At 35.3% G+C, this 23,724-nt stretch overlaps 1 protein-coding gene across 1 annotated transcript in view; it reads left to right on the top strand.

The window, feature by feature from the left end:
* CFHR5 (complement factor H related 5) overlaps nucleotides 1–23,394 on the top strand; it is a 28,859-nt gene extending 5,465 nt beyond the window's left edge. The window contains exons 5-11 of the mRNA XM_035010400.1: nucleotides 5,775–5,945; nucleotides 7,261–7,443; nucleotides 7,563–7,742; nucleotides 13,961–14,137; nucleotides 18,430–18,612; nucleotides 21,510–21,692; nucleotides 23,024–23,394. Of these exons, the coding sequence (XP_034866291.1) occupies nucleotides 5,775–5,945; nucleotides 7,261–7,443; nucleotides 7,563–7,742; nucleotides 13,961–14,137; nucleotides 18,430–18,612; nucleotides 21,510–21,692; nucleotides 23,024–23,220 (1,274 nt within the window). The 3' untranslated portion in view covers nucleotides 23,221–23,394. The remainder of the gene's footprint in view (nucleotides 1–5,774; nucleotides 5,946–7,260; nucleotides 7,444–7,562; nucleotides 7,743–13,960; nucleotides 14,138–18,429; nucleotides 18,613–21,509; nucleotides 21,693–23,023) is intronic.
* Nucleotides 23,395–23,724: the final 330 nt, after the last annotated feature.

Raw genomic sequence — 23,724 nt, 5'->3', positions numbered from 1 at the left:
CTTGCAATTCTTCATCTTTACAACTCTTCTGGCAATCATTCTTAAGATAATTCATGGAATTCCAGCCTATGCTTGCACAGCTTAGTACTCAACCAAAGACTCAAGAACACTCTTCAGAAAACTTCTCTAGCTCTTTCTCCTCATAATACCCTCTCTCTGTTACTCTGCCCTGTAAACTCTAGCCATTCTAGCCACCATGGTCTCTAATACTGTGATCTTGCTCTTCTCAGTTCAGGAAGACCCCTGGACTCTGCATAGCTTCCCCCACACCCCTTGCCCCCACAACACAGTCTGGAAAGTGCTCTCCTAGTAGAAAGCTGAAACAGTCATAGACTGTGCGTTTGGGTTTGGGTGCCCCCCCCCCCCGCCTTTTTTTATCATCACAGACTTGCACTGCATAGTTTCCAGTCTTTTAGAGATATGTTTTGTACGGTCTTCTAATGTTTTTTCTGATAGGAGGGTATGCTGTTACCAGCTAATCTATCTTATCAGGAAATGAAGCCTAATGATACGCTTTTTTAAAAAAATGTTATTCCAGAACTGCATTATTTAAATTTAAACTTCTAGAAAATAGAGTCTTTTTAAAGCAGCTTGAATTAAAATGCTTACTCAGTTACCAGTTAGGCCACAATCTCTTTCAATTACAAGGGGCTTACAAGTGACGAATACTTACAGAAAAATAACAAAAGAACACATCTATTGACTTCCTACCTGAAATGTCCAGTGGTTGAACAGGGTTCATGATTTATAAGGCTTCAGTTATGGTATAAATATTTCATTGTCATCTCCATCTCGAGAACCATCTCTCTTCATTTTGTGGGATAATGGCAATTGTCAGCCCAACAATTGTATTTTAGAAGCCTGACAACTCAGTTTGACCAGTAGTAATCCACACAAGCTGGCTCCTGAGTACATTTTGTGAGACTTCATTAGCCTCTGAAAAATTCTGTGTATCCAGGGTTAGGTGTTGGATCAAGAACACCATGGAAAGTCAATGACATTCAGGCAACTGGATTCCGACATGGGTTCTGAGAAAAATCACCTCTGTGTCCATGAGTAAATGATCACCTATTTGAGCTAAGGTCACTGATCCACAAAATTAGTTATGTTAAACTCTCTAGGTAACAATGATTAAAACATAACAATTTTTCTTTAAATCCCTAAATTGTTTCCATGTGTGGTGGAAGCTCTTATTTTCTACCAACTGTGTTATATTTATGGACAAATATTTAGTGAGAAATGGCTTTTAACAAGAATTAGAGTGATAAAGGAAGAAATAAAGACTGGATAACGAAATGGTGGAGAGAGATTCAGAAAGATGAAAAAATAGGAGTACAGAAAAAGAATAGAGAAAAATAAATATCTAGAACAAGAGTTCTAAACTTTTTTGGAAGCTTGCACACCTTTTGTTCCCCAAAATAAGCTGCGGGAATGCTGATAAAATCATTAATCACTTCATTAAATCAATCATGATATACATATGCTTTTAAATTTTGTGGCAGTGTTAACATTGTAAATCACATGTTTTAAAAAAATATATTGACTTTACTCTTAATGCTACAGTCTTAAGAAGTCATCCATATTATTCATATTTAAGCAACTTCATGTCTTTAGGAAAGTAATATGCAAGTAAATTAAATTTTAAATTTTAGTAATTCTATCAGAAGGATGTTGCCACTGACTTGTCCTTTTAGATGATTTTAAAATGTGTACTTAACCTTTAAAAATTTGATCTATTTAAATAATGAAATAATGTGATAAACTACAGCTAATCACAAAAACAAATCTGACATTCACCAATGTGAAAATGAGATTTAAAAAATTCCATAAATTTTAAAACAGGCAAAATTATTCTATGGTGTTTGCAGTAAAGAGTGTTAGTGGTTAGACAGGTCATGAGGAACTTCGAACATGTGAGTCATAATTCTGTTGTTTTAGCTGGATGGCAGTTACAGAGGTGTGCTTATTTTGTAAAAACTTACTGAACTTCTGATTTTTATACTCGTCTACATGCATTTTATGCTTTAATAAGTTCATTACCACCCATTATTAGGAGACAGTTCCTATGAGGTTTTCACATTTCTGCATGGTCCAGGCTTTCTGAACGAAGAGTGCTAGCAAACTTGGCCAGAAAATGATTTGCAAACAAGCCTTGGACGTTAGAGTATATGCCCCTCAAGTGAGATTGAGAGACATCTTTCTGGAGCCATTTGCTTACGTTTCAGAGGAGTAAAAACCTTCCTCTCTCTCCCCACAAATTTGTCTCTGTTCCAGAGCAAAGGTCTCCTTCCCTTTCTCTCTTGTGGGGAGGATGGGCCAATGGGCCAGCTACCCTGTACAAGCTCCAAGTCTCTTACTTCAGAGGCTCCTTTCCTATGGTGCAGAACCACAGCCTGAGCACAACGATCACCTCGGGCTGTCACTGCATCTGATTAGTTGGCATCTGACAGATTAGAGACTGGAGCTCAGAGAACTGGCAATATAGCTCTTTGTGAGTGATAACCTATTTAGTCTCTGTCTAGAGAACTAACATTTCCTGTAAGGAGGATACATTTCCATATGCATGTACATATACACACACACACACACACATCAGGCACTTACTGTACCACCAATAGAATATATAATATACTATACATGGTAGATATATACATAGACATATATATATTTATAAGGTGAATACCTATGTATATTTAAAAATAGTATAATTTATTTAGGTGTTGATGTATAAGGAAAATGTGCATAAAATCATTTTTTACTAAATTATTCATAATAAAATTTCCTAAAAGGTCACTTATCCACTAGTACATAATGATTAAAGGTTTTTGTCCGCTTGTTGTGTGCTTGGGATAACATTAGAAATAAGACCCTGATTTTTAATACACCTTTGAGTCTTATGATATGCCAGTATTTGTGAATGCCAGAAACAAAGGTAAGGGCATATGGTTTAAACTCAGTGACAAGTTGGACTGTGAATGCCATGATGGATCTAAGACAGAGATGGAAGTACCACAGGTTCCATAAGATGTGGTGAAGATGGTAAGTCCTTTTTCTTCTAGGAAATAAAAAGCAATTCTGAATGTATTTCTTTTTAGTAGACTCTACTGAAAGATGTTTCCTAATGAACAATCATCAAAATTTAAGGTGACTCCACATAGCTTTAAGAGACCAATGTTAAATATTGATTTAATAACAGATCTTTGAAAAGCACTTAGCTCATCCAAAATAAGGTTGTTTATATGCTACATGCATTGTAATATTTACGACCAAGATGAACGCTGTTTTGAAGGTACCTTGAATTCAAACTGCCAAATAATTCAAAATGAGGCAAACATTACCCAAGTTATAGTCTGCTATGCATGCTACAGCAACTTTAGATATTTTACTCCTTGATTTTCATCCTTTTCCTTGTCATTTGATTATAAACTCAAAATTTATGGTCAAGACTTGGGACGCCTGGTTGGCTCAGTCGGTTAAGTGTCTGCCTTCAGCTCAGGTCATGGTCTTGGGGTCCTGGGATGGAGTCCCACATCAGGCTCCCTGCTCAGTGGGGAGTCTGCTTCTCCCTCTCCCTTTCCCTCTGTGTGTGCTTTGTCTCTCTCAAATAAATAAAATCTTAAAAAGAAATCTATGGTCAGAGACTTGGTTTTTTGTTTATTTTAGAGCATTTTTGGGTTTCATGGCACAATTGAGTGGGAGATACAGAGATATACCCCTTGCCCCACACATGCAATATAATCTGTCCCATTATCAGCTTGACTGATCAGCGCACTCTATTTGTACAATTGATGAACAATTTGACACACCATAATCACCCAAAGTCCGTAGTTTATATTACAGTTCAATCTTGGTGTGGCACAGAGTCTTTGACTTAAATGCAGGATAGAATGCCTTCAGGTCATGCCAAATCATACCCTTCCTTAAATATGGCTGTACATTTTTTCCCATATTTATTAGTTTTCTCCTGCTGCTGTAACAAATTACCACAACCTAATTACTTAAAACAATGCAAACTTATTATCTTACAGTTCTGGAGGTCAAAAGTCCTGAAATCAAGGATGTTGAATCACAGTTCCTTCTGGAGGTCCTAGGAAAGAATTTGTTTTCTGCCTTTTACAACTTCTCGAAGCCCTTTGCATTTCTTGGCTCACTGCCTTTCCTCATATCACTTCAATCTCTGCTTCTGTTGCTACAACTCCTACTCTGATTCTGACACCTCTGCTTCCTTTTGTCAGCACACTTCTGATTACATTGGGTCCACTATCATACAAATAATTCAAAATAATCTCTCTATCTCAAGGTCTTTAACTTAATTGTATCTACAAAGTCTGTTTTGCCAAGGAAGGTAACATATTTGCAGGTTTCAGGGATTAGGACATGGACATTTTGGGGAGGCCATGGTTCTATCTATAATACCATGTAATAACCATACTTGAATAAATCAGCTAAAAAATCCTACATCAGCCAAGATCAATCATTTTCAATAGTTTTTTTTTTGCAATTGGATTAGAAAGGGAATATAAACAACCAAAAAAGAATTGTCATGCAAAATTCTGGAATAAAATACAGAGATACAGGGGTGCAACTTTTCATAAAACTGAGTGAGTCACATTTCAGAGGGATATGAACAAACTGTTATTAAAGTATTCAATTGCCAATAACAATGCATAAAACTGTCTAGTTTAAATAATATTTCTGAGATTTAGTTAGAAAATATTTCATCATATTTTTGTGATATATGCTTGATTTATTGAGAGTATTTGTCTTGAATGTCATTTATATTTTCTTTTTTTAAATAGATTTTATTTATTTATTTGAGAGAGAGAGAATGGGCAGTGGGAGGGGCAGAGGGAAAGGGAGAAGCAGACTCCCCACTGAGGGGGGAGCCTGATGTGGGACTCGATCCCAGGACTCTGGGATCATGACCTGAGCCAAAGGCAGACGCTTAACCAGCTGAGCCACCCAGGTGCCCCTGTCATTTATATTTTCACATGTGAATTTCAATATCTAATTTTAAGAGATGAACCATGAATAACAGATTAAATGAGAAAAATACACATATATATTCATATATCTATCTATTTATATATATATATATATATATCCATTTTTACTTGAATCAGAAGGTATTCATAATGCATTGGTTTTTAGAAAGATATTAAAGATGTGGTTGGGTATAATGGAAAGATTCCGAACACCTAGAAGCAACTTGGCCATGTGTTTTTTAAAAAGTCCATATACTAAATACAGTTCCCCATTTGTAAAGTTAGGAATTATTTGCTTTTTAATGTTCCCTCCTACTTAAAATGTACTAGACATAATTCTTGTTTGGACCATTCCAGGTACTAACTTTTTAAACATACCTATCATTTAATTAAATATGTTGCACTTTAATTGTTACTACTTGAAAAACTGATTTTCATGTGATCTGTGAAAACTATTCATATGCCGTTTTATAGACAAATAAAAGTTATTAAACCTTTATTGTTAAATAAATAAATGAAATAATTTACTTTATATGATTGCTCGGGACTTATTTATTACAGTCCTGAGGAGATTGTCATACAAAATTTTACCTTGCTGTTCAACCCTAATTTCTCTAAAGGGGCTTACACATATTTGTTGGGTGTAAATAATTAGGGTTTTTTTTGAAGGTAAGAATATAAGTGCCTCTGGGTATGAAGCCCCCTGCTATTTAATAGCATGTATTAAATGTAATACTGCAGTGATTATTTCACATATATTTATTTACTTTTATTTTATTTTCAATATAGAATGTCTTCTTCCAGTTTTAAAAGCAAATCTAGATGTTTATCCAAGAAAAGCAAAATACAATGCTGGAGATGTGTTGCAATTTTTCTGTGGGGAAAGACTCAGAAGAGTTGGACCAGATTCAGTTCAATGCTATCACTTCGGATGGTCACCTAATTTTCCAACATGCAAAGGTCAATATTTATTTTAGAACTGATGAAACAACTTATATCAATTTATATTAATGTCTATGTATTTTATTGGTCTTATATATATAATCTGACAAATTGCAAAAAAATGGCAAAGGTAGTATTTTAACTGAGAAGGAGAGGAGGTGCTGGGCTGTAGATTATTTATGTTTCCTTTATCAAGGGGTAATTCTACTTCTGTTTTGAAATGTATAATGGAATTTTATAGATCAAAATATAATTGCCAGAACGGGGAAGTGTTAGGGATTTTCCCCCAAATTCAATAAAAAATCATACTTTAAAAAATATTGTATGGGTCTTGTTATATTTTATTAAGTAATCAAGAAGTAATCATAAACATATGAATTATTCAATATAAACCAATGATTTGTTACTTGCTTCAGATGACATTACTTTTTAAAAATATTTGATAAAATTATTTTATATATTTATAGATATTAATTAATAAAAACATATGTGATAAATATAATTGCATGTATATATCATACCACATATTCAATAACTACTTACTTTTATATGATATCCAGATTATTGAACTACTTTAAAATCTTCAGGGCACAATTAATATCCTGGTTATAATAACCTGCAAAATATTGGGGGTTGGGGCAATCAGGATAGTTACATATAGAAAAAAATGTAAGATGGCACTAAAAATTATTGTTAATTTAAAGAAATGCAACACGGTGTTTTGTATATGCAGGTCAATGTCCTTATTTCTTAGATAGGCATTCTGAAGAATTTAGAAGTAAAATTTTACTATGTCTATCATTTACTTTAAATTATTTTGGGGCACCTGGGTGGCTCAGTCGGTTAAGTGTCTGTTTCCATTCAGGTCATGATCCCAGGGTCCTGGGATCAAGCCTGGCATCAGACTCCCCGCTCAGTGGAGAGTCTGCTTCTCCCTCTGCCCCTCCCCCTGCTCGTGCCCTCTCTCTCTCTCTCTCTCTCGCTCTGTGCACACTCTCTCTCTCAAATAAGTAAAATCTTAAATAAATAAATTACTTTGCAAAAAAAATTAAATAAATTGGGCAAAATGTAACATTAATATATATCTAGGTGATCAGTATATGTGTTCATTTTTCTTTAATTTGTTCAGAATTGTTTATAATAAAAAGTCAATATTTGAGAAAAAGAATAGTTAATACACTATGTACATGGTAAAAAGCAAACCTAAAAAAAATAGGAATTTAGCAAAAATGTAATTTAGTTCTAGGTCAACCAAAACAGTAATTCCACATTTTGCCGGATTCATTAGACTCTTTAAGCATTATTTAAATAGTTTTTTTTTTTTTAATGATAGGAAAAGTACAGTCATGTGGTCAACCTCCTCAACTCCCCAATGGTACAATAAAAGAGAGAAGGAAAGAAGAATATGGACACGGTGAGATGGTGGAATATGAGTGCCCTCCCTATTTTCTAATGACAGGGCCTAAGAAAATACAGTGCATCGATGGAGAATGGACAAATTTGCCCACTTGCGTTGGTAAATAGATGTTAATATTTAAACAGAACAGTTTAAACTTTGCACTTATATATAAATACATATATAAAACGATTTAAAATATTTTAAAAGCAAGCAGATCTTTTATTACATTTTCTTAGGACAAGTTAAAGCATGTGGCTCCATACCTCACCTCAAGAATGGCTATGCCCGGTTCTCTATTATTCCCTTTCAACATGGTGTTTCTGTGGAGCTGAATTGCAGAGATACACATACAATGATTGGAAATAATGTAATTACCTGTATTGATGGAACATGGACTGAACTTCCTAAGTGTGTTGGTGAGAATACATTTCTTACTTTTGTATTTGATTGTTCATAATTTTTTAAATCAATAAATATATTTAGACCAGCACATGCTGGTGCCCATAAGGTATTAAATAATTAGGATATAAGATGTTAAATTCTTTGTTCCTAATTATTTAAAAAATGAATTGTTAAAGATTTTCTTTGACCTATGTACCCTGTGCAAAATTACTGAGATGCTAAGGGCTCTGTGAACCAAGAGAGTTTGGGACTTCTGCTTCAGAATAATATCAGATTGCTTTTTTCCAGGTATCTACTGTTGCATCTCATCTTCACCATGTGATGGAGCTATGCAAAACTGATTTTCCTTAGCTTCTGGATAAGCCATGTTCTTTTAAATCTCCATGCCGTTCCTCATTTGTGCCTTTGCTTTCTTCCTGAAATATCTTTCTCCATTTTTTTTAAGGATTTGAATATGTATTTCTCCAAAGAAGACATAATAAAAATTACAATACAAATCAAAAAATTTGTACAAAAAATACAAATCAAAACCACAATGAGATATCACTTCCCGCCCACTAGGATACCTATTAGAAACCTCATAAATTTCTGGTGGGGATGTATAATGGTACAGCTGCTTTTTTTTTCTTTTATTATGTTATGTTAATCACCATACCTTACATCATTAGTTTGTGATGTAGTGTCCCATGATTCATTGTTTGTGTATAACACCCAGTGCTCCATTCAGTATGTGCCCTCTTTAATACCCATCACCAGGCTAACCCATCCCCTACCCCCTCCCCTCTAGAACTCTCACTTTGTTTCTCAGAGTCCATAGTCTCTCATGGTTCATCTCCCCCTCCGATTTCCCCCCTTCATTTTTCCCTTCCTGCTATCTTCTTCTTCTTCTTTTTTTTTTTTTTAACATATAATGTATTATTTGTTTCAGAGGTACAGGTCTGTGATTCATCAGTCGTACACAATTCACAGAGCTCACCATAGCACATACCCTCCCCAGTGTCTATCACCCAGCCATCCCATCCCTCCCACCGCCCCCACTCCAGCAACCCTCAGTTTGTTTCCTGAGATTAAGAATTCCTCATATCAGTGAGGTCATATGATACATGTCTTTCTCTGATTGACTTACTTCGCTCAGCATAATACCTTCCAGTTCCATCCATGTCGTTGCAAATGGCGAGATTTCATTCCTTTTGATGGCTCTGTATTATTCCATTGTATATATATACCACATCTTCTTTATCCACTCATCTGTCAATGGACATCTTGGCTCTTTCCGTAGTTTGGCTATTGTGGACATTGCTGCTATAAACATCGGGGTACACGTACCCCTTCGGGTCCCTACCTTTGTATCTTTGGGGTAATGCTGTAGTGCAATTGCTGGGTTGTATGGTAGCTCTATTTTCAACTTTTTGAGGAACCTCCATACTGTTTTCCGGAGTGTCTGCACCAGCTTGCATTCCCACCAACAGTGAGGAAGACACAAAGAAATGGAAAAACATTCTATGCTCATGGATTGGAAGAACAAACATTGTGAAGATGTCAATGCTACCTAGAGCAATCTACACATTCAATGCAATCCCTATCAAAATACCATCTACTTTTTTCAAAGAAATGGAACAAATAATTCTAAAATTTGTATGGAACCAGAAAAGACCCTGAATAGCCAGAGGAATGTTGAAAAAGAAAAGCAAAACTGGTGGCATCACAATTCCAGACTTCAAGCTCTATTACAAAGCTGTCATCATCAAGACAGAAATAGACCCTCAACTCTATGGTCAACTAATCTTCGACAAAGCAGGAAAGAATGTCCAATGGAAAAAAGACAGTCTCTTCAACAAATGGTGTTGGGAAAATTGGATAGCCACATGCAGAAGAATGAAACTGGACCATTTCCTTACACCACACACAAAAATAGACTCAAAATGGTTGAAAGATCTCAATGTGAGACAGGAGTCCATCAAAATCCTAAAGGAGAACACAGGCAGCAACCTCTTTGACTTCAGCCGCAGCAACTTCTTCCTAGAAACATTGCCAAAGGCAAGGGAAGCAAGGGCAAAAATGAATTATTGGGACTTCATCAAGATAAAAAGCTTTTGCACAGCAAAAGAAACAGTCAACAAAACCAAAAGACAACTGACAGAATGGGAGAAGATATTTGCAAATGACATATCAGATAAAGGGCTAGTATCCAAAATCTATAAAGAACTTATCAAACTCAACACCCAAAGAACAAATGATCCAATCAAGAAATGGGCAGAAGCCATGAACAGACATTTTTCCAAAGAAGACATCCAAATGGCCAACAGACACATGAAAAGGTGCTCAACATCGCTCGGCATCAGGGAAATCCAAATCAAAACCCCAATGAGATACCACCTCACACCAGTCAGAATGGCGAAAATGAACAAGTCAGGAAACGACAGATGTTGGCGGGGATGCAGAGAAAGGGGAACCCTCCTATCTTTCTCCAGTTTAATCACATGTAAAACTATTCACCTTCAAGATTCAACTCAAAATTTACTCACTTCTGAAACCTCTCCGGGTTCATTTTCCACTACCCACTCTGATCTCAAAACTCTAGTAGAACGAGATAGTCTCTCCATGGTGCTGACTGTACATTTATCACATCACATTGTCTTGTACCTGTTAGATACTTGTCTTCCCACTTAGATTGTATAGTGTCAGAACGGCAGGGCCCGTCTGTAGGGACCCAATCTCTAATTCACTGCCTTAGTAATCATTCACTTAGGTTTACATAAAGTATTAAGATTCTGTGTCAGTAACTTATTTCATAATTATTTGGGGTTTTTATTCCATAGGTTCCTCCTCTGGGGCATGGTCCATTTGGTATCAGCTTTCTTTTCTCGTCTCATATGCCTACACTCTACTTTTTGTTGGTCTAGACTTTTTCATACACATAGGAAGTCTGTATAGGCTTTATTTGACATTTTTAATGTCTCAAAACTCGTCCTCATATCTCTCCTCCTCAGCCTACACAAGTTGTAGACCCAGAGAGGTTCTAGATGAGAAGACATAGCTGAGGTACTTTGATTTAATTTTTGCTTAAAGTTGAAAAAAATGGGGAAAAAACAAAGAGAATGCTGTAAAAAATTCATGTTCCACTATTCAGAATTTACATTTTGACATTATTTTCTTCAAATACTTGGTAATAGAATAAATCATTTAAATAAAAGCATTGAAGAAAAAGGGAAGTATCCATTATCCTATCATCCTCCTGAAGGAAATCCCAATTGAGTAGAATTTGTACTTATTTATAAATATATATAAGTAATATATATATTATTTTTTTAAACCTGTAGGATGAGATTTTTGTGTTTTTTTCCTAAACTTACACAATTATTGTCTACTTGCAAAATGCTCTTTCCTTCAACATTGTAATTTTACTGTGTTGTAATCTACCTTAAGAATGTACCTTGTTTTATTACTTCATTACCCTACTGGAAATGGAAATTATTTATTTTTGTCCTGGTATAAAAGACATGCTTCAATGTTTCCTTAAGTATACATCTACAAGTGGAGCTAATGGATTTGGGTTGTAGATACTTTTGACTTTACAAGGTACTGCCAAATATATACGGAGACCTTACTCCTCTTTGTCACCACTTGATATTTTAATATTTTTTAATTGTTTCTAGGTCAATGGGTCAAAATCATGATCTCATATTTAATTTTATTTTTCTGAATGATAGTAATATTGAGCATCAGTACAAGTATCTGTTGGCGGCTAGGATTTTCTCTTCTGTGCAATGAGCATTTTTCTTTTATTTTGTACTTTCTTACTGATTTAAGATTTATTTGAGTTCTGAACTGAATATTCTCATAATTATATTATAAATGTTTTAAAGTATTTTTGTTTTATTGTAATGTTTCTGTGATGTCTTTTTCATTGGAAGGTTTTGTTTAAACTCATTTATCAATCTTCCTTTCTTCAATTGTATATGTATATGTATCTTATTGAAGAATCCCTTACTTTTTTAGGTGCATAAAGACATTCCCTTTTTTTCTAAGCATTATGATCTCATTACTAAGATTTCTTTAATCTATCTGATATATTTACATTATATTAGAGTGCTTTTGTTTGTCTCTATGTGGAAAACTATATCAATACTAAGTGAATTGTCTGTTCTATTTTCTACTAATATTTATTTCCCCATATGCCATTTACTAGTACCCTATTTATAAATATATCTATTTCTAGATTATCTATTCTGCTCCCTTAACCTGTTTGTCTATTCTTATGCTAATATGGAAAAGTCATTATTATTATAACAACCTTTATTACTTAATTATTGGAATCATCTTGGCTATTCTTTAAAATATCCCAATCCATCTGTATTTTAAAACCAAGTTCTCTGATAATTCTGGTTTAATTTTGTTTGGGGTTGTATGAAATTTATAAATTCAGCTAACTGTAATCAATTTTATTTATTATTGATTCTTCCTCTCATGAATATAATGCTTTAATCTATTTATTCAGGTCTTATATCAAACCTCATGAAAATTATTTCTAAATAATTTTTTTCCCTAAGTCCTTTGGGATTCTATTGATAAAACAAATGAGATCTTCTATTAATTTATATATATGAAGAGTTATACTTTCTACATGCAAGATTATAATTTAATTTTGTATATTGGTCCAATTCTTGCTGAATTGCCATATTAGTTCTAATAATTAATTTGGATATTTTATTTTTATACATAATTACAGTTTAATCTCTTTTATTTTATTGCTTTAGCTCATAAAAATACCTCTGCCTGGTCCAGAAATAACAGCCAAAACAATAGTCATGTAGCCTAAGTCCCATTATGTTCTGGGTGTTTGGAGTCTCCTCTTAGAGAAAGAGTTGGATACATGATCTAGGAACTAGACCTGATCCTTGCTCTTCCTGTTCCTCTAATTCTTTTAACTCTATTCTAGATTTTCTGATTAGCTTGTCTACATGATTCTTCCACACACATAGTAAAATCCATTTCAGGTTTTTCTATCAGTCCACCAGCCTGTGTGATCTGCTCTTTCACCCTGCATTCTAGCAGTCCTTGGGCTTTCAGACATAAAGCATAAGTGTTTGCAAGTTTTCTCCTGATGTCCTCAGCTACTGTTCTCCTTTGTCCTATGTCCAGCAATCCCAATATATTCAAGCCTTTAATTTTAAGCTTTAAAGACTAGCAGACTCTGTTGCTATTCTTCAAGATTCTAAAGTAGAAAACCCAGGACCACTCTCTTCCTTCATCATCTAGATTTTTGGATTATCAACCGGCCTCCCCACTCCAGGGGATGAAAACTATAGCTGTTGCAGATACCTGGTCACTGTTCACTCATGATGATCTGCAGGGAATGTTCTCCAACCCCAAGAGACTGGACTCTGTTATAAGAAGGTGTAAATTAGATATGTTCATGGTCAACAATTTTTATATAAGGGGAATACAGACATCCAATCACTAGCATCACATAGGGTAAATGTAAAAATAGGGATTATTGGAGAAAAACACATAAATGGAGAGAAGTAGCAGAGCAATCTATGTCTCATTATCCCATCCTTTGACACCCTCAGGAAAGTTTCCATTAATGATCTATATATTTATGGACAATAGGGAAGAGTTACGGGAATAAAAACTACCTAGACAAGCAAGTGCCCATTGTAAATGCTTGTTCTGAGTGTTGTCATCAGGGTGATCTTCCTTTGAGCTTACTCTGCCTTATTAAGTCAGGGTCTTTACTAAGCTTCTGAAATGTGGGAGTAATTGAACAGACATCCAGATTTCTCTCTCCTGAGATTGTACTTCCCACAGACTTACTCATGCATCACCTCTTTTTATTATTGAAATGTTTTGAGAACATTTATTTAACATAGTTTAGTGGAAAACAATCACATATGTATGCCTTTTCATGGCCTTTAAAAATTAGGCTGAATGAAGTTTATAAGGACTGTCCACTAGTCAAGACCCTGGACCAGACTAATCCATCTTGCACTCCCATTTCCCAAAAAGACTTCGACATATTTTTCTGTCATTCAAAGATGGAATATAGGTTTTTGTTTCCTTTTTCCTTTTTCAACAGCATAGTCCATGCAATGAAATTAAGAACAGCTTTATGTGATATTGCTTGAAGGCATCAAACATAATTTAATTATACCATTAATATTTCAGATGTTTTATTGAAATAATTGCTAGTTTCTGCTCAATATTCTTATCATATATGAATTTTTTATAGCAACAAACCAACTTAAGAGTTGCAGAAGACCAATGCTTCATAGAAGAGTACTGATGAAACCATATATGAGTGAATATAATCATAGTGCCAGAATAAATTACAGATGTTTGTGGGAGGTCAAATACATGCAATCAGTCTGCATAAATGGGAAATGGTATCCTGAACCAGACTGCAGAGGTAAGGTTTGTTTTAAAGATTTTGTAGACCTTGTTACATCTTTATCAGAAAATTTCTCTTGTAATCAGTATGTTTTTAAATTAAATTATTTATTGTGATGTGTAATTTTTAAAAAAGATTTTATATATTTATTAGAGAGCACAAGTAGGAGGGAGAGGCAGAGGGAGATGGAGAAGCAGACTCCCTGCCAAGCAGGGAGACTGATACGGGGCTCAATTCCAGGACCCCGAGATCATGACCTGAGCTGAAGGCAGACCCTCAACTGACTGAGCCACCCAGGTGCTCCAACATGTAATTTTTAAGTTGATGAAGTTCGAGACAACTCATAACACTATTTTCAGACAAATATTATCATTTAAAAACCCTTGCCTTCTGGTAAAGATGATAGAGTAAGCCCATTTTTACTCTATTACAAACTCTTGAAATTATAAAAGAAAAAAAAAAAAAGAACTGCAACAATAGAACAAAAACTCAACCTTCAATGACATTAGGAAACAACTAAAACCCAATGACATTGTGAAGGACCAAAAGTAGAAAATAGGGAAGAAAAATGATCTGATTAAGAAATTATTTTCATAAGATTAAATCTCACATTCCTCAAAGGCTTATTTTCAAATTATTTGAGTAACAGGACTATAAATTACAAACAATTATAAAATGGGCACCATGTTAAATTAAATAAACCAGATATAGAGAAGATAGAGTTCTTACAGAGAAATGACCATAAAATAGAAAAAACAGAGTAGACTTCAGACTTTTCACCAGCAATATAAGAAGCCAGAATAAACACAGTAATATCTCCAAGGTGCTTAGAGAAAGTAATTGGCAACCAAATGTTCTCTATACCAAATTATTTATGATTACATGTGATTATGATGATTATAAAGAAATTTTTAAACATAGGAAAGACCAAGAGAATTTACCACTTGAAATCATCCTTTGAAAGAAATCATATAAAATATATACCAATCAGCAAGATGAAGTATTAAATTTTTTTTTAAAGATTTTATTTATTTATTTGAGAGAGAGAGAATGAGAGAGAGCACATGAGAGGGGGGAGGGTCAGAGGGAGAAGCAGACTCCCTGCCGAGCAGGGAGCCCGATGCGGGACTCTATCCAGGGACTCCAGGATCATGACCTGAGCCGAAGGCAGTCACTTAACCAACTGAGCCACCCAGGCGCCCTGAAGTATTAATTCTTAACAAAAGAGTGCGATGTCATTAGAAATTGTGAGTAAAAAGTAGAATATGTTAAATTTAAATAAGCAATAATTTCAAGAAGATAATGTTACTAATTTGTTTAAAAGAAGTAAAATGTTTTTATTTTTATTAAATTTCTTTATTGAATATATTTTTATTTTTATGTAAGGAAGAAATATTGTTCTGAGAGTTTCAAGAATTTTAAAACCTTTTCTATGCCTCTGGAATGTTTACTTAAATCAACCACTTACTGTGCATTAAATAATTCTCACACGTTTCAAATATTAATATCCTATAGATCACTTTCTATAACCACAAAGAAATAATATTTAAAATAATAACATTTATCTACTCCCCTACCCTTCAATTTGTGAAATAATGCAATTCCAAATGACTTGATAATATAGTGTTTACAATACTAAGAACTATATGATAGTTGTAAGAACATATAGTAAAACCTATGAGATGCAACCTACCCAAAATTTGGGGTGACATCATAGCCTTGGAGATATCTATCTATCTCCCCAAAAGTTAGGAAAAGTTAACTCCAGATATTAGGAGGTAAGATAATAAAAGTAAAAGCAGTGTGAATGAAATAGAATATTTTACTTATAGCTGATCCATGAAATAATACTAATTTTGGAAAAGATTAATAAATAGACCTTCTAATCAATTCTACTCTAGTCAAGAAGAATCGTGGACAGGTCCAAATATGCATTTCTATAACCAAAAAGCAGACAAAAATACAAATGTAAGAAAAATAATATAAGAATACAATTTTGAAAATAAATTAAAAACATAATTGAAAAGGAAAATACCATGAAAAGGGCATTTACAGATCTTGGGAGAATGATGTTTCTGGAGATTTCCCTCATCCAGGGGTATTTGCCTTGGCAAAACTCTACCAGCCCTGGATTTTGAGTCCATTTCTCCATTGGAGTTATTTCACTCCCCACAGTTGACTTTTTGGGGAGAGCCCTTTTAAGACAACCCACAGCTGGCCTTTTCCCATGGGTTCACTTCTAGCCACTGAGGCTATGTCTTTAGGAGTTTTACCAGACAGACCATTTCAGTTCATCTTAAATTTTATGTGGGTCAGAGACTATTCCCTGTACCATTAATTCTATAACAGTTGTTTAGAAGCTTTCTACTTTCACTTGGCTTAAGTCCAATGGGAGTTTTCCCTTCTCTCTCCCATGATATGCAGACAGCACTTTTTAAAGAAACCTTCACTACTGGCTCTTTAAAACTCATTTCTTTAGCTTCTCATGTCTGTAATACTAGTTTAAAGGTGGCAGAGTATATTTTATAATCTCTTGGCATGTGTTATAAAAGTTGTTTATCATGTTACTTTTTTATTTTATATTTTATTTTATGTTATGTTATTTTATTTTATTTTTGGAGACAGAGAGCACAAGCAGGGATGGGGGAGGGGGAGGGGCAGAAGGAGAGAGAGAGAATCCCATTCAGACTCTGTGCTGAGCGGAGCCTGACAGGGGGCTCCATATCAGGACCCTGAGATCATGACCTGAGCTGAAATCAAGAGTCAGCCACCCAACTGACTGAGCCATCCCGGCGCCCCTATCATCTCACTTTACATCTTGGTATAATTGAATTTGGAAGACTAGGCAAAAGAAATAAGAATATTCTTTTAATGCTCTGTATTATATATACAAACATATATGGGTCTTAAAACATCATAGTTCATGAAAAAAGCAGGTTGGTTTACAATATGCTATAGCATAGCCCTTATAAATGCTAAAAAAATAAATTCAGACACTAATAATATATTAAATGTGGATTCATATGTGTGTGTTTAGAGTAGAAAATAAAAACTGGAAATTACATATATGTGGTAGGATAAAAGGAAAAATGATGAAACAAGCTGGGCCACAAGAGTAACTTTACTATAGCTGTAGAATTTAGTTTCTTTTATTAAGAAAAGGAAGAAGATAATGTTACTTATACCCTGAAAACAAGAAAAATCAAGATAAACTATAAAATTACAGTATTAAAAAAAAAAGTCCATCAGAGAGCTAAGAAACCAATAAATGAAATTCCAGAAATTTCTCTCCAAGGAAAAAAGAAAGTCACGTTGCTGCTTTCATCCTTCCTAGAATGGTGAGAGGGTGAGATAGCCATCAGAAACTTAAACGTAAATAAAATAGCAGAGTTTTTAAAGAATATTTACAGGTGGAATGAAGGCCGGCATGACTGTTAAAATTTCTAAGAGCTCAGAAACAAAAAGACATGTCTTTTCCAAGTGCCCTGCTAACATCTGAGGTTAGGGCAAGAAAATCTAAATAAAGCATCCAGGAAGTCTGTCTACCGCACGCTCAGTGTTGAGATGACTTCAGATCGCACACCTCTCTTCCCCTTGCATTCTCTTTGGAGTCCTGAGTTCCCTTTCCATACAGTATTTCTTGGTCAGGTTCTTCATTTGGCAAAGTCTACACAAAAAATCTTGGGAAAAAAAAGAATGGAATTATTGTTTTATTGTTCCACACTCAGCACAGAGTCAGCTTGGGATTCTCCCTCTCCCTCTGCCCCTCCCACTTGTGCTCTCTCTCTCTCTCAAATAAGTAAGTAAATCTTAAAAAAAAAAAAAAAAGATTAGCCTGATATTACTGTTATTGTACATTTTCAATTAGTGAAGTCTGATTCACAGGCTAGAGGACAAGCTATGGATAGCACATGAAAAGAAGACCAGGCACATTCAGTAGATAGATGGGGCAGTTTATTATGCAGAAATTTTCCTACTTCAGTGTCTCATTTCCTCTTTGTTGAGGAATTTTGTAGTGTCATTTATTAACTTTTGTTATATGTTCAAATATTTTTATTTAAATACAAATTTTAATCCAGTGGTTATAACATGGAAGTGCTTTGCAAACCATAAACTATGTTAAGGTAAATTATATTTTTTACTATACCATCATATGTATACATACACAAACACACACACACACACACACATAGAGAAGGAGTTACTAGTTATTTGATGTTCCACTATACTGAAATTATAACAGCATTATGTTGTTGAGCTGCTTTCCTTAGCTTTTGTTAATGAAATAATTTAATTCCAAACTTTTTTAGAAAAACGGAAAGAATTCTGCCCACCTCCACCTCAGATACCTAATGCTCAGAACATGCTAACCACAGTGAATTATTGGGATAAAGCAAAAGTAGCTGTTCTCTGCAAAGAAAATTATCTACTTCACGGACCAAGAGAAATTGGGTGTGAAAATGGACAATGGCAGTCATTACCACAGTGTATTGGTTAGTAGTTTTTTTCTAAATAGTGCTACAAAAAAGTGTTTACTAATCTTCTTTGCTTTATCTAAAGAACAGGAAAAGGAACTTATGATTTATCTATTGCACTGTATTCTAAAGCATTAAATTGTCATCCAGTTACCCAGTTCTCTCACTTTTAAAAACTGTTTCTCTATGGGGTACTTCCAACAGTGGCCACAGAAGAAATAAGTTTATACTTGAGATACCCACTTCTATTAAGTATATTTACTTGATATGCAGCTTAAGACGTATAATGGGCAACTTGGAAATGGTCAGGGCTAGGATGTAAATTTGGCAACTGCTAGTATACAGATGATATCTAAAGCTATAGAACTGGATGGGACCACATAGAGAATTCAAATGGCTAAATAAGAGAGGAGGTCAAAGGGACAGCCTTGGAGACTCTCCATTATTAGAGCTCTGGGAAATGAGCACCCAGATAGGGTTGTGGAAGAAAACTAGTGAAGGCTGATAAAATGATTCTAGGACACAATTACATTGTGTGTGTGTGTGTGTGTGTGTGTGTAGGGGATTCCCCCACATCCAACAAGCAAGTCTAGGACACCTGCTGGGTGTCCTACAATTCACCTAAATTCAGAGACTATCTTATCTACCCAGAGATAGCATCAAACTTCATAGGTTAAGAACACAGTCTTAGAAGACTACTCCTTGCACCCCCACTTCAGAGGCCAGTCACATGTCTAGATTGTCATCTGTGCTTCTGACTGACTGGCTATACATTGGAGGTTCCCACAACCCCCCTCCTTGGGTTTGATTAATTTGCTAAAGCAGCGCACAGAACTCAGAGAAACATTTTACTTACTAGATTACGGGTTTATTATAAAAGGATTTAACTCAGGAACAGCCAAATGGAAGAGATGTATAGGGCAAGGTATGGGGAAAGGGCACAGAGCTTCCATGCTCTCTCCAGCCCACACTTTACCCACATCTCCAAAAGTTCACCAACTCAGAAACTCTCAGAACCTTGTCCTTTTGGGGTCTTATGGGGTTCATTACATAGGCATGATTGATTAAACCTTTGGCCATTGGTGATTGATTCAAACCTCCAGCCCCTCTCCCTTCCCCACACATCAGGATGGGGCTGAAAGTTCCACCTTCTAATCACATGGTTAGTCCTAGCAACCAGCCTATCCTCAGGTTACCTATGGGTTTTCCAAAATTTATCTCATTACATAACAAAAGACACATGTACCACTCTCATCACTTAGGAAATCCCAAGGGTTTTAGGATCTCTGTGCCAGCAATGGGGAGAAAGACCAAATATTTATCATAAATCACATTACCAGAGCTGGTGTCCCAGAAGCAATGCCAAGGACATATTGCAAAATGTCGTTCAACAGGACAGTGAACATGTCAAAGACTGCCTAGAGCTAGACAAAGTGAGTGATAGTTGAACAATGAATTTAGCTACCTGAAGTAATTGGTAACTTTGCTTAGAGGTACTTCAGCAGGGGGGAATACTTAATTGCGGTGTGTTCAAGAGAGAATGTGGGGTTATAAAGTCAGATCAGGGAGACTAGGGAACAAGTAGTTCTGCTCTAATGGGAATAGGGAAATGAGGCAGTAGCTAGATAGGAGGTATGGATAAATGGAAATTTTACCTTACTCTGTTGTGACGTTTTCAGCATGTTTGTATATTGATGAGTGATTTGGCAGGTAAGGAGAAATTGATAATACAGACAAAAGGGGACAATTCATGGAGTAGGGTCTTTGCTGAATTTAAAGGGGAAGGAATCTTGTGCCCACATGAAAGAGTTGGTCTGAGAAAAATGCAGGAGTGGTAACTCAATGAAACAAGAGGAAGAAGAAGTTATTTGGGATAAGAGTATTTGTCATTTCTTATCTATATCTTTGGTGAATATGGGAAGACAAATCAGCACAATGGAATGTATCCCAGCCATTCCTTTTTTTTTTTTTTAATTTATTTATTTATTTGAGAGAGAGAGAGAGCAGAGGAAGGGGCAGAGGAAGAGGGAGAGAGAATCTCTGGCAGACTCCTCACTGAGCATGGAGCCCAATGTGGGGCTCAATCTCATGAGCCTGAGATCATGACCTGAGCAGAAATCAGGAGTCAGGCGCTTAACCAATTGAGCCACCCAGGCACCCCTGTATCCCAGCCATTCTTTTTTCATTTTTTAAAAAAATTGTATTTATTTAAAAGAGAGAGAGAGTGAGAGAGCGCATGAGAGTGGGGTGAGAGGCAGAAAGAGAAGCAGACTCTCCACTGAACAGGGAGCCCAATGTGGACTCTGGCATCATGACCTGAGCTGAAGGCAGACACTTAACTGACTGAGCCACCCAGGCATCCCTATCCCAGCCATTCTTAACATGAAATTGAAACATTTATTGACAGAGAAAGATGCTATTATTTGGAATCAGAAAAATAAATGGAAAGTAGTATGTCAATAATTCATTTCAGTAAAACTAAGTTTATGATCATGTACTGATAGGCACATGCTATTTGCATAAAATAACAGTAGTCCCAGAGAATAGAAATGGAAAGGGAGTTATTTATTTTTACCTTTCCTCTTTAAATAAAAATTTTTATGAAGATGGTGGGCAACAGACCAGATCAGATTTACTTATCTCTTTATCACGCTTTAAATAAAAACTATTCTTAATACTTATACTTGCATGCCCTTATAATACAGATACACTTAATACTTAAGAGTATTTTACTTTAGGGTAAAAGGAAGCATTATAGTATTTTTTGGTTATCAGGTCGTATCACAGAAATTATGATTAGTTGAGCTCTCAGACATCATATAAGACATTGAAGATATAAGGAGATTTATTTATACAACTTCACTTAAAGTACATGTTGGTTTTCTCTCAACACATAAATGTTATTTATTTTCCAGAGTCTACACAATACTGTGGTCCCCCTCCATCTATTAGCAATGGAGATATCACATCATTCCCATTATCAGTATATCCTCCAGGATCAACAGTCCAGTATCGTTGCCAGTCTTTCTATGAGCTTCGGGGCTCCATAGATGTAATATGCAGAAATGGACAGTGGTCAGAACCACCAAAATGCATAGGTGAGTTCTTCATATTCTCCTGGAGTCTGATATTTGATATTCATAGTAAAATTTTCATGGACTAATTTCATAGGATGACTTTTACTTAAATTGAATTCAGCTGAAAACCTGTCTGACACTGATCAAGCCACTTGATGAGTATTTGGTGGAGTTAGGATTCAGACACAGCAATCTGGTTCCAAATTTCATGTATTTAAACCAGATGCTCTGGTGGCCTCTCATGTCTACAGAAAAGTCAGGGAGAAAAAAGGTCAACCTCTTCTTAACAGTACACGACTAGTCTATCATATGTTACCAGGAAAACACTTGGTAATGTATCTTACAATCTCCTGGGCTTGGACAAATCTAGGTACTAAAAGAAGTTCCTTATGGTTACCACTGCTAGGATGGCTCCTCAGATTTAACCTTGGGCTTATTTCAGCAACTTTGAATAATTCCTATATCAGAGATTATGGGCTGTAGAGAACATACTGCTTAGTAGTACCAGGGTGTGCTATTTACGCAGGGGAATGCTACCTCTCAGAATGCTGAATTTGAAAAAGAATGAGTGGACTCTGATCATGGCGGGGAGGGGGGGATGGTGGCGGAAAGTAACACTGCTTTTCTACAGAAATCAAGGTTTCACAAAAGTTAAGAACCATCGATAATTAGTTTGTAGAAAAGGAGCTCTAAACAAGCAATATAATAGCTAGTAGAATTTTTGGTCTCATTTATAGTTACCTTCAAGAATATGCTAAGTGAATACTTAAAGAGATGATTGGTTTTTATATATATTGTTGTCTTCTTCAGCCCACTTTCTGTACCATATATCTGTTAGATGGAAATAAACTTATTTTTACTATAATATTTGGTAAGAAGTTAATATATTCATGTGCTCACACTGTGCACATTTTGGAAACAATGTAAAAGAGGACCCTGAGTTGGGAAAGGAGGGTGAATAACATTGATCCTAATAGAACATTTTAATTTAATCCTATTTGGGCTTATAGGTATATAATGCATAGTAATTAAGAGCATAGGCTCTGAAGTCAAACTGCCAGGTCCATATTCTGACTCAAAATACTCACTAAATTATGTGACCTTGGAAAAATTACTCAATCTCTCTGAGTCCCCATCTCCTCTTATGTAGTCCAGGGAAATGATGTGCAGTATTTAGAGAAAATGCATACAAAGTACTAAGAATGGTACCTGGCAAACTCAATAAATATTAGCTTTTAATATTCTTTCATAATTTTATTTAATTCCAAAATATTCTTAGATGAAATTTCACTATTCTTGGAAAGGAAAAGTTATATTATTAATAATTTATTTTTTATTATTTCTTCTTTCAGATGCTTGTATAATTTCTGAAGGTAACATGAACAAAAATAACATACAGTTAAGAAATAAAGACATCAAAAAACTTTATGTGAAAACGGGGGATTTTGTTGAATTTGACTGTAAATGGCCACATAGAGCAAAGACATCAATGCAGTCATTTCGGGTACTCTGTCACGAAGGGAAATTTGAATATCCCATGTGTGAATGAAACCAGCATAGTTTTGCTGAATATAATTTTAAAAGTAATCCTACATGGGGTGCCTGGGTGGTTCAGTCATTAAGTGACTGCCTTCGGCTCAGGTTATGATCCCAGAGTCCCAGGATCAAGCCCCAGGATCAAGTCCCACATCAGGCTCCCTGCTCAGCGGGGAGTCTGCTTCTCCATCTGCCCTTCAACCTGCTTGTGCTCTCTCTCACTCACTCTCCCTCTCTCTCTCTCAAATGAATAAATAAAATCTAAAAAAAAGTAATCCTACATGTATAAGTATGCATTATGTAGTCAATTCTATACTTATTTTCCTTATTCTTTCAAGTGTTGTTTATCTCAGTTTTATTTTGAACTTGGATTTTCAGAGTTTCACAAATTTATAAGCTGAGAGCAGTGCTTCACTGATTAAGTGGACTACATTTTATCTGGCAAATCGTAGCACTAGGTCTCCTATACACATAGTACCCACAGAAAGTGAGCATGGGCCTCAACTCAGTACTTAAT

This window comes from Mirounga leonina, unplaced genomic scaffold, assembly GCF_011800145.1.
Source record: "Mirounga leonina isolate KUSES-001 unplaced genomic scaffold, KU_Mleo_1.0 Mir_154, whole genome shotgun sequence".
Classification (NCBI taxonomy): Eukaryota; Metazoa; Chordata; class Mammalia; order Carnivora; family Phocidae; genus Mirounga; species Mirounga leonina.
The sequence above is the reverse complement of the archived record's forward strand: the minus strand, read 5'-3'. Positions and strand labels throughout refer to the sequence as shown.